This window comes from Lathyrus oleraceus, chromosome 2 (genome assembly GCF_024323335.1).
Source record: "Lathyrus oleraceus cultivar Zhongwan6 chromosome 2, CAAS_Psat_ZW6_1.0, whole genome shotgun sequence".
In the NCBI taxonomy this organism is placed as follows: domain Eukaryota; kingdom Viridiplantae; phylum Streptophyta; class Magnoliopsida; order Fabales; family Fabaceae; genus Lathyrus; species Lathyrus oleraceus.
Window position 1 is genome coordinate 334,282,253 of NC_066580.1, and position 12,094 is coordinate 334,294,346.

Here is a 12,094-nt window from a genome sequence, read left to right on the forward strand (position 1 = left end):
CTTCGGCTCCATGGCATCGCTCCTCCCAATATCTGTGTTGGCCTTGTAACTCTATGTATGCTTGGTCATAGATTCCCATCTTTAGATTTTTTATCTGCTCGCAAGCTCGTTATTGGTTAAATTGCTCGCGCAATAAGCTTCGGTGAATTCTCTCCCTCTCTAGTTGTTCTTTAGCCAAGAGGTTCTTTCACTCTTTGAGAGTGGTCCTAAGCTCGAGGAGTTGAGCTGCATAGTCCTCTCTAGCTTATTTTTTCATTGCATTAGACCTCTCAACGATCTTCTCAAGGTCCTTCATAGTTTGGTACGCTTGATTCAACTTGTTGTTGCGAAAGTCTAGCTCTGAATTAGCTCCTTGTAAAGGTTCACCAACCCAAACTCTCTGGGCTTCGGTGAATCGGAGTCTCTTCTTTTCATCAGCGAACTTCTCACAAACTTGCTTAACCTTGTCTTCCAAGACGTGGTTACGTTCGTTGGCATGGTTGAGTTGGACTCATAGTTGAGTGTTTTCTAACTCAAGCTCTTTGATTTGATCGGTAAGCTTGTCCATGTCCTCTTGTAGGATAGGCTCGGGCTTGGGCATCAAAGGAAATGAAGAAGGACAAAAAAGGAACGATATCTTGACAATCCTAGCCCTCTCTTTTACCCAGACAAAGTAGGGTTCCTTGGCTAGGATGTTCTTCTTTCCCCATTCTTGGTTAATACATACTATGTTTGTCTAAGTTATTCACACTCTCTTCATGTTTAAATCGAGCGGATCTACGGTATTAATGATGAAAGGAATGAAGTCTCTCTCTTCGGGAGGACTCAACATGGTGTACCCCAATTGTCTTTTGAGTAAACCTGGGTTGTAGTTGGTACAACCTTGCGTTCCTATTAAGGGTATGTTTGGGAATCCTCCATATCTTGTAATGACATATTTTGTATCCCATTCTATCTTGTACCATAGAATTGAACTAGAGGAGAGGGATGCGAACTTTTGAGGCCATGTCAGATTTCTTTGATCAAAAGGTCCACATTTAGGCATGCGAGCCCTCATCCACAGGTGCAATAAGGGAGCACAATAGAGGAAGGTACCTCTTTTATTCTCATTCCGTGTATGAAAGGTATGATGAAGTCGGCAAGTAGAAATGACACTGGGTTATTTGTCAGAAAGACTTCAACTGCCAAGTGATCCACGAACTTGTCTATGTTTGGGTATAGAACAATTCCATGAATCAAAAGTGCTAAGATGGAACTATAGAAGTCGGTCCTTTCCTTATTTATCATCTCCCATGCATGGGCTTCAAGGTATTTTTGAGTCAAACCCTTGACAGAACCTTTAATGCTTTAGTTGGCCACTAGCTTGTTAGCGTTGATACCCAAGACGAGTGAGAGCTCTATCAAGAAGAAACCTTCTTCCAAATTAGGAAATAGGCTGTATTCCATTATTGATAGGTTGAGAAGGATTTCAAGGTCTTCCAAAGTTAGATATATTTGGAAATATGGGAAGGTGAAGCACCTCAGAGGGACGTCGCAATATTGGGCCATTTTAGTGATGATACCACAATCCACTTTCTTGGTTAGAAGATTTATACAAAAACTGGCTCTGAATTTGTTGTCCTTGAGAGTTGTTACTTTGGAGCTGAGGACTTTCAATGAGCTGACGTCAGGACTCTTGAATCTGAAGGTAGAAGTGTTTTTCCTTGCTGAGGGATCCATGATTGTGTCGGTGAAAAGTATTGTAACTATGCGTTTGAACAAATGAAAATCTTAAGAGCTTTGCTTATTATTATGATGATGAATGAATATATGTATGAACAAATGATTGGTTCTTATTAATTTCCATAGAACTTAGGCATGGGTTCAAAGTTTCATACCATCGTGATGAAGTGTGAGGTTTAATAATGTCTTCTTTGTAAAGCAAGGTTATCACTTTGCATGATCTAGGGATTTTGAGGAATGGGGTGTAAGACACTACCCCTAGTGTCATGGGCTTCCTTGACTGTCAGCCGCTTATGTCAATTTACTTTCCAGGCGACTGCTCCATCAAAGTCATATACACTAAGTGAGATATTCGTATCGACCCTTACGGGGAAGGCACCTCGGGGGCCTATACTACGTTTCCATCGGTCTAGGATGGCCATGGTTAAATGTTCTAATAAAAAGGGGTCTTAGGGTCATGGACTCTAGTAAAGGAAAAGATGCTTACGTCGAAAGCACGATGGTCATCAATCCCCTTAAGAGAGTCTATCACTCAGTGAGGTTCTCGTACGATTCTTATGAGGAAGGAACCTCGGGGACCAATACTACTCAACCTCTCTTATCTCAAGCAAGCTCTCAGACTCGGGTCGAGAGTCTTTCACACATGGTTTTCTTTGCAATCATTATTGCCTCCAAACAAAGGAAATATGTACAAGTTAGCAATAACTGTAATACATACAAAAAAAATAAAGGATAAATCTCCACGTACGTAAAAGAAAAAATAACCTAAACTAGGCTAGACTTTCTTAGGGAAAACTAGTAATCCCCAGCAGAGTCGCCAGTTGTCGCTATCAGAATTTCAGAGCGAGGAAACTAAGACTAAATAAGAAATGCCTCCTCAAAGAGATGGTAAAATCAGAAGAGTCTCCACCGAATTTTATTTGTGTTCCTCTATCGGAGAGGCGAGGGGAAATAATCGATAAAGCCCTTGAAAAGAATGCGTGCACGGGAAGCGCAAGAAAAGGGATAAGGAATCGGTCTCGCAACCGAGACTTGGGTTTGGAAGTCGGTTACGCAAGGGGAAGGTATTAAAACCCCTCATGTCCGTGGTACTCCATTGAAACCATTCGGGTTGATTACGTATGTGGGGATTTATCTCGTTATTGTTTTATTTTTAAAAGAATGTGTGTGAAAGAGAAGGGTTTAGGTTTTTTATTATGGAGCTCGCCAAGGATTGTGGCACTTGTGTCTATGTATCACTCATCGAGGATGAGGAATTAAAGCTCTGTAATTTGGAGTATAAAATGTTTGTGTGTTTGATTGATTTTACCTTTGAGAAAAGGGTTTTCAGAGTGGGTTCCCTAAGGCACAAAAATTAGGTTTGATGGGTTATGTTGATTTTACCTTGAATAAGGGTTTATGAAAAGAGTTTGTGATTAGATTGCACTAAAGTCTAGAAGCGAAGGTGATTATTCTAGACAACAATCCAAGCCCCTTGCGTCCAAAATAATCAGAGTGGGGGTAAGAATGCTCCATTCTCCAACAGTCAAGGCTCGTGGCGTACAATATTAATCGTAGTTATTAAGTGTTTTAAATTTGATTAATAAAAAGCCATTTGACGTTGGATCTAGGGTTTTTTATTTGATTAATAAAGTTGGCTAATGCAACATGAATACAAGGTTACCGAAAAGAAAATAAAGGGTGTCATTGTAAGGTAGCCCAAGAGAAAGCCTTGTGTGTGCAAAAGTGACCTAAGCTAAACAAAGGATAATGGTGTTACAAACATGCCCCCCTAAGGTGGTGCCATGATGCCATTCTTACAACAGGTATCTAAGTACACATGAAACCCAAAGTTCACAGAGTGTCACAAAGATAATGAAAAAAAAGGACTCCATTCAAAGGTCCTAGGATGAGACCCTCTAAGTGCAAATGGATTAAGTGAAAAAGATTATTTTTGTTCTTATCATTTTATCATGTTTTTGTTGTTTTTAATTGTATGATGACAATAAAGATAAATGACAATAATAAACATATGTGATGAGTTTGTACAATGATAATGATAATGAGTACTTGAATGTAAATGACATAAAAGTAAGTAACAATAAAGTATAACAATGATGATAACAATAACAAAAGGTTAGTTGTAATCAAGAGTTAGTAAAGTTAAGTTAAGTTAGGCTTATGAACAAAATGACCAACACTTGAGGATTATCTATCCTTAGGTCAATAGATTCAAAATATGACACATCAAAGGATAACTTGTCACTGATGCAAAGTATGGAAGATGATCAATGGATCAACTTACCATAGATTTCTAAAAATTAAAGTTATTCAACCCCAATTCCGTCTATAAATAGATTAACAAAAGAAAGACTATAATAAACCCAAGGTTGTAAGATTATGATTGATTAAGTTGTTAGGTTAGAAAGTTATAAGATCAAAGTGTGATACTAACAAGGTAATAAGAGTTAGTGTATGATAAAGACAAGTAAGTCTAAAGGGGTTACTGGAAGGTTTAATCAAGTAAGTTATAAGACCAATGGTAGGTTTGAAGTATGGAAGGTTTAATCAACCCTAAACCAAACAAAATCATGACCTAAGTGGATTTCATTAGTCCATAAGTTCAAGACTTCATAAGTCCATAAATAATTAACCAAATGAAATAAAACAAGCCACCAAAAAATTCTAGAGACAAAAATAACGGGGGTTTATGTTTAACATTTTTTCAGTATAATAAAATTAAGTGGTGTACAAATTAAAATGAAATGCAAAATAATATGATGAAAATAAATAAAACCAAAATGAAAAGGGATAAAAATAAATCAGAATGCACACGCTGGGGGTTGAACCCCTGACGTTTGGGTCACGGGGGGGGGGGGGGGGGGGGGGGGGGGATCAACCCTCTGTCCCACTCGTCCAAAGGTCCAATTATGTTAACAAACACGATAAAAAAATAAAACAATGGTTATAAATGGATGCGCGTGAGAATCAACCAATCAGAGTGGAGCACGACTTTTATTCAAATTTAAAAAATGCAGGCAATGTTCATCTTCAACCTTGGAACCTCAGAATCCAAACTCAAAAATAAGTGTTTTTCATGGATTTAAACATGGAATCTTTACCCAATCATGAAAACGAATCAACCTCCGCACTCATGAGCCACTGATTGGCTCTGAGTATGGAGTATTTTGCAAAGAACCAGAAGAACAACTTTGACCTAGATTAAAAATTAAATGCTGGAAAATGATTAATTGAAGCTAAAATTTTAGGGTTAATGATCAAGAATAAATTTCGATTGGAATGGTAACTTGTTTCAGAGATGAAGGTGAGTGAAACTACGGGATCAGAAACAACTCAGGGAGGGATTCTGATGATTGAGCTCAACTCAGATGAGACTCGGTGAGGATGAGCTAGGGATTGAAAAGCTCGAGTGAAGGTTAGTGAAGGTTTCTAGGTGGTTATTTGGGGTTGAGACTTTCTGAAACTCAATACACGATGTTCTATTTTTGGAGGTTCAACTCAGATGTGCAATGGAGGTTTGGGGGCTTTTTAGCATGGAAAATGAAGGGTACACCTTCACCTATTTATAGGGAAGGTGTGTGGATAGTTTTGGAGGGAGAATATGGAAGTTTTCTCAAAAAAGGGGAATATATCGAAGCATGGTTGTGTTTGGATCATGGGGGACAAGTGTGGTTGTGGTCTGAGCTTGTTTGCACCACATACAACTTTGCTTTGGTCCTTAGCATCGATCTGGAACAAACAAGAGCAAAGAGATATCCTGCTATGTATTTATCTTTTTTCCATTTTGAGCAAAATATGATTTTTGCACATGGGATCGGTTTTGGAATTTTGAGGAGCTTTGTCATCCAAGTTGACTTCCTTCTACATCATACAACAATATGCAAAGTGTTTGTGGACCATTGGCATCAAGAGGGATTGATTTGGGGACTTGGTGTATCCATTTGCAAACTCTGACTGGTTTGGTCTAGCTTTCACATCAGGATGAACCTCCATGTTTGTACCAAGACCAAATGAAATTGGCTCGTGCATTTTGTCTCAATTTTAGGCCATTTTTTCCTTACCATGATATTGATTGAATGCAGAAAGAACCAGGTCAAAAGGGTCTGTGGTTTGGAAATGGAAATGTATCAAAGTAGTGGTCATGACAAGATTTTGAATGAATGGTTGGGTGATTGGATGATAAAAAATGAGTAAGGTCAATGATCAAGGAAACCTCAAATTAGGGTTTCTTAAGCCACAAGTTTCATTAAGAACCAAAGCCAAATGGATTAGGGTTTGAGATGTAAGTGTCAAATTGCGATGTTTAAAGGGTATGAGGCATGAACAAACTTTAGATTTGAGGGATCCTTAATGGCATGGTCAAGATACATGGTGAATCATGACTTGCACAACCTAAACGAGGGTCAAGAACTAGGGTTTGGTCCTTGGGTGATCAGATGAATCTTGAAGCTTCTTCGAAGGGGACTCACCACCCAAATTGGGTTTGTGGAGTGAGTCAGATGTCTTAAGTGATCCTCTAAGATTTGTGGGATGCTTGAGGATGTAATTAGGATTGAGATGGTTTGGGAACACCTTAATATGGCCTAAGGACATTGAATCTCCATAGATGAATCCCATGCCTTGAATTTATGGATTATAAAGTATAAATGCATATGAGATTACATGTGTGGTATGTATGCTCATGGATTAGGGGGTTAAGAAGGTGATACGGGGTAGGAAAAATTTGAGGGTATGACACTATCCACCTACTACTCATCACTAACCATTGATATTGTCGACCTAATTTATCATCTTGTGATTTATTTTCTTGTCAATTTATTGTATTATCATTTATTTTCAAGTACCCATCGTCCTAATTATCATCATTGTATATATCTCATGCATGTTTACTTCATTATCATTTACTTATTGCCATTGCATAATCAAAAACAAAATAAAACATTATAAAACCAAAAAGAAAAAAAAAGAATGCACTCATCTGTGACTATTATGGGACTTAGAGGATTTCATTAGGACCTTTGCACTAATTCTTGATCCAATGCATAACTTGGATTTTCATAAGTAACTTGCAGTCTTTTATAGTAAGAATGGAATTCATGGCACTACCCTAGGGAGACATGCTTTTAAGACCATTATCCCCTTGTTAGCATAAGTCACCTTGCATACACAAGGCTTTCTCTTGGGCTACCTTATAATGAGACCACTTATTTCCCGCATTTGTTACTTTGAAAATATTCATGTATATCACCATTCAAAAATCAATAAGCAATAAACCCTTGATCCAACGTCAAGTGGTATTTTCTTAATCAAACTAAAAAATACAATAAAAGTACAATTAAAATTGTGCGCCACGGGCCTTAAGTGGCGTGGAATGAGTAAGGATGGAGGTTTCCTACCCTTACTCTGAGTATTTTGGACACAAGACGTTTGGCTTGTTTGTTTGAAATATTCACCTCCGCCCATAGTCTTTAGTGCAATTCTAATAAAAAACTTTTTTTTCAAAACCATAAAAAAACTTAAACTCATCAAACCTTATTTTTTGTGCCTTAGGGCATCACTCCGAAAATCCCTTTTCAAGGTAAAATCAACCAACACATAAAAATTTTCTACTCTGAACTACGAAGCTCTGATTCTTCATCCCCGATAAATGATATGTAGGCACAAGGGCCGCAATCCTTGGCGAGTACAATAATAAAAAATTCAAATCTCATTCTTTCCCCATTTTTCCTAATAATAAAGATAAATTTTTAAAGGATAAATACCTGCACACGTAGACAACTTAAACGGTTCCCATGGAGTACCATGGACGTGAGGGGTGCTAATACCTTCCCCTTGCGTAATCGACTTACGAACACATATTTGGTTGCGAGACCAATACTTATCCATATATTCCTTCTATTCTTTTAAGTGTTTTATCAATTATTTCTCCTTTCCTTTTGAGGAATGAATAAAACTCGATGGCGATTCTATGTCATTCATTGACTTCAGTCTAGCCGGATTTTCGTGGTAGCGACAACTGACAACTCTGCTGGGGACCGGTTTTCCTAAGCAAGTCAAGCCTAGTTTAGGTTGTCTTTTGCGTGTGCGGGGGTTTATCTTTTATCTATTTTTTTTATCTTTACTATTTTAATTGCTTATTCTTGTATCTGTCAATATTATTTTGTCTCTGATTTGGCTCTGTGATGATGGAATACAAATAAATAAAAGTTGATGCTATTGATTACAAAAAGAAATATGGGAAAGAGTCTATACCCGAGTCTAGAGAGTAAGCTTGAGATAGGAGAGGTTGAGTAGTATGGGACCCTGAGAAGATTTTCTCATAAGGGTCGATCGAGAATCTCGCTTATAGTAGATTTTTTGAGGATATTAATTAGCGTCAAGCTTTTGGCGTAAGCGTCGTTATCTTCATAAGAATCCTTGACTATAAAGACATTTTTAGAACATTAAACCTTTGGCTAACTAGGAACAATGGTCACATAGTATGGGTCCCTGAGAATCTTTTCTCACGAGGGTCGATACGAAGACCTCACTCATAATATATTTCCTTGATGGAGTTGATGCCTGACAAGTAAATTGACATAAGTGGTAAACAATCAAGGAAATATATGACTTTGAGAACCTTGTATAGAACCCAATGTTAATCGTCACGTAGTATGGGTCCCCAAGAAGATTTTCTCGCCATGGTCGGTACGAAGGCCTAACCCAGAATAAACTCGTTTGATGGAGTTGTTAACTGACATGCTTTTTTCGTAAGTGGAAAATAGTCAGATGAATCCATGACTTTGGGGAATTTGTTTCTAAAAATATCCATAAATACTACTAAGTGAGAAAGTTGGTTTGAAAGAAAACAGTAATACACTCCATGCCTCATCTCATAGATCTCAGATTATGAGCACATGCTTGAGTACCGCTTATTTGTTTATCCATTAATCTATTCACCCATTCACCGATTCATTCATGCATACATGCATTCATTCATAATCATAATAATAAACAAAAACAAAGCTCTTAGCATTTTATTATCGATTGGAAAAGCACCTACTTATTCCGCTACAAGGAACCTCAATTTGACAGTCTTAAGACCTTAAGTTCTAGGGTTATGTCCATCAAGAACAACTATTTATGTACAATCTATGGAAATATTTTGGACTTCTTAACAGAGAAAATTAACTTTGGCGTACTTACCACCTTAGCTCAATACCATGATATCCCTCTAAGATGCTTTACTTTCCCTGATTTTCAACTAGCTCCAGCCTTGGAAGAGTTTGAAAGGATTCTGAACTAGTCTAACAAAGACTACAATCCTTTCCCCAAGATGGAAGAAGACTTCACTGTGTCCAAGCTAGCTTCAGTATTGGGTCTTAATGAAAATGAGTTGGTAACAAATTGGGCACCAAAGGGTACTGTCAAAGGTCTAACAAGGAAATACTTAGAAGACCATGCTTGGAGGTTTATTAAAGAGGAAAGATGGGAGTTCTGTAGTGCAGTCTTAGCATTTTTGGTTCATGGAATTGTCTTGTTTCCAAATATTGACAATTTCGTAGACCATTCAGCAATATGAATTTTCATGGATTGCAACCATATGCCATTTCTGTTAGCAGACTTCTATCATACCTTCCATACTAGGCATGAGAATAAAGGTGCAACTTTCCTTTGTTGCGCTCCGCTCTTACACGTATGGATGAGGACCCACATTCCTCAAAAGGGACCCTTTGTCTCTAGAAATCTTACATGGCCACAGAGGTTTTCCTCTCTCTCTGCCAATTTTATCCAGTGGTATAAAAGAGCGTGGGAAACTAAATATGTCATATCCAAATGTGGAGGGTTATCTAATGTTTCTTTGATAGGTACATGTGGTTGCATCAACTACAACCCTGTGTTACTTAAAAGGAAACTTGGGCATGCATTGGTTAGTCCTCCCGAAGATGAAGACCTTGTACCATTCATCATCAATGTTGTTAACCCACTTAACCCAGCTGTAGGGAGAGTGAGGAGAGTTTGGACAAGGATAATCAGAATTGATCAAGAATGGGAAAAGAAAATGGCGTGGACAAGGAACCATACATCATGTGGATGAAAGAGTGAGCTTAGACTGTCAATATACCTTTCTTCTTTGAGTCCTTATATTTAATGCCAGAACCTGAACGAATCTTGCAAGAAGATGTTGAAAAGCTTACCAACAAAATCAAAGAGCTCAAACTAGAAAACACTCAGTTACGAGTTCAACTCAATCATACCAACAAAGAAACGAAGACTTGGAAGACAAAGGTAAGCAAGTCAAATAAGAGTTTGAGAACGATAAGAAGAGGCTGAGGGAGGTTGAACAAATGAAAGATTGGGTTGGTGGTTCATTACTAGGAGCTAACTCTGAGCTAAAGTTCAGAAACAACAGGTTGGATCAAGCCTGGTGCACTATCACGGATCTTGAGAAAACTATTGAATTCTTAAATGCAATGAAGAAAGCAACTAGAGAAGACTACGAGGCCCAAATCCTAGAGCAGAGAAAGACTATCAAAGAATGCAAGAAACATTTGAATCGTGGGCAGTTGGAGAGGGAGAAGATCTACCAAAGATTCTTGCATGAGCAATTCCAACATGGGAAAGCTTGTGAACAAATTAAGAACTTGGAGAAAGGGATCTATGATCAAGCTTACCTCGATTTGCAAAAGAACCGTAGTTATTGGGAAGAGAGATGCCTTGGGGAATAAGCTACAATGGTTCAGATGGACGCAAGCACCAAAAACCTGCAAAATCTCTACAATGGATGTAAAAAAAAGTATTTGAATATGGTTGTGTTGACCAATTTTGCTCTCCAAGACTTTCCTGAGTAATTAAAGGAGGAAGATTTGGACATGTGCCAAGAAAATACCGCCGAAGCAATCTTTAACTTTGTAAAAATATACAAGAGGACTATGGCGGAGTTCATCACCGAAATTAAAGCTCTGTGTAGGACTCAAGGGGTCCCTTTTAAGGTCGATTGGTAATATTACATGTTTGTTTCCAATTCAAAAAGCTTGTATCAATTCCCTTGTACTTGTTGATTCTAAAAATGAACGAGGTTTTCATGATCCACCTTGTGTTGGATTTTTCTGATACAATGATAAAATGTCTCGATATTCCATGCGATGAATAACACAACAATTAAGAGGTTTGCATTAATAAAGAATAAAAATAAAAATAAAAACAAAAAAATCCATTCATGCATCATTCTACATTTTTTCAAAGTAAAACCCCCAAACTCATCATTAACCTTTTTCAACAGAACTTGCCATTGCAAAGATGACTTCCCGACATTCCTACTACACACGCAACAACTAAAGAGCGATCATGGATCAACTGAGCAAAACCAGGTCGCACTGAGAGAAGGGGTGCCCTAAGTTCACGCACAAATGGGGCAACTAATGGAAACCATTCAAGTTGTCTTTAGAGGACAAACGATCATGGATAAAATCTAAGAAGACATGCAATAAAGAGCCAATATTTCCGCTAATGCTGCTACTATGGAGAATCCTGTGCCACCACAAGGCAACCCTCCAGTTCAGACCCCTACAGCAACACCATGCGTTGTTCCTCCACCAGTTGTCAAACCTCCAGTCATTGAAATAGATTACCAAAATGATGTATTCTTCAACCCAAGACTCAGTTCCATATACGATGCTTTTGGCCCACCAACTGCTGAGGTGGAGAAGAAAGTATGTGCCATCGAGGAGAAGTTAAAGGGCATGGAGGGATCCAATGCTATAGGTTTGGATGTTGCTGAGATGTGTTTAGTGCCTAGCATAATAATACCATCCAAATTCAAAGTACCCGACTTTAAGAAATATAAGGGAGAAAGTGACCCGAGAACGCACATCAAAGCCTACTGCCAGAAAATGGATGCCTATTCAGATGATGGTAGATTGCTCATGCATTTCTTTCAAGATAGTTTGAGTGGGGCCTCACTAGAGTGGTACATGCAATTGGAAGGTACCCACATCCGCTCATGGAAAGATATGACCGAGGATCTATTGAAACACTTTAAATATAACCGAGATATGGCTCCCAATCACACCCAACTTCAAAACCTTACTCAAAACTCCGAGGAGACTTTAAAAGAGTATGCACAATGTTGGAGAGAGTTGGCGGCGAGGGTGCAACCTCCTTTATTGGAGCGAGAGTTGGTAGATATGTTCATGGGTAGCCTCTAAGGGCCATATCCGGATAATGATGGTAGAAAATACACCATCGGGATTCTCATACTTATTCCTCGCCGGCGAGAGCATTGAAAATATGGTCAAGTTTAGAAAAATTCAGAATGCTTCCAGTACCTCTGATGTAGCGAAGAAATAATATGTTGCTTATGGGAAGAAGAGAGAAGGGGAAGCGAATGAAACTGTTGTTGTGAGGGGAAGGG

The 12,094-nt window shown here is 38.4% G+C and overlaps 1 protein-coding gene across 1 annotated transcript; it reads left to right on the forward strand.

Annotated features, from left to right (window-relative positions):
• Nucleotides 1–11,201: 11,201 nt before the first annotated feature.
• On the forward strand, nt 11,202–11,888 carry LOC127123099 (uncharacterized). The gene has a single exon (XM_051053356.1). The coding sequence runs from the start codon at nt 11,202–11,204 to the stop codon at nt 11,886–11,888; it is 687 nt and encodes a 228-aa protein (XP_050909313.1).
• Nucleotides 11,889–12,094: the final 206 nt, after the last annotated feature.

Bases quoted from the DNA above. Each gene is read 5' to 3' on its own strand.
- LOC127123099 (XM_051053356.1), top strand. From the start codon at position 11,202: ATGGAGAATCCTGTGCCACCACAAGGCAACCCTCCAGTTCAGACCCCT.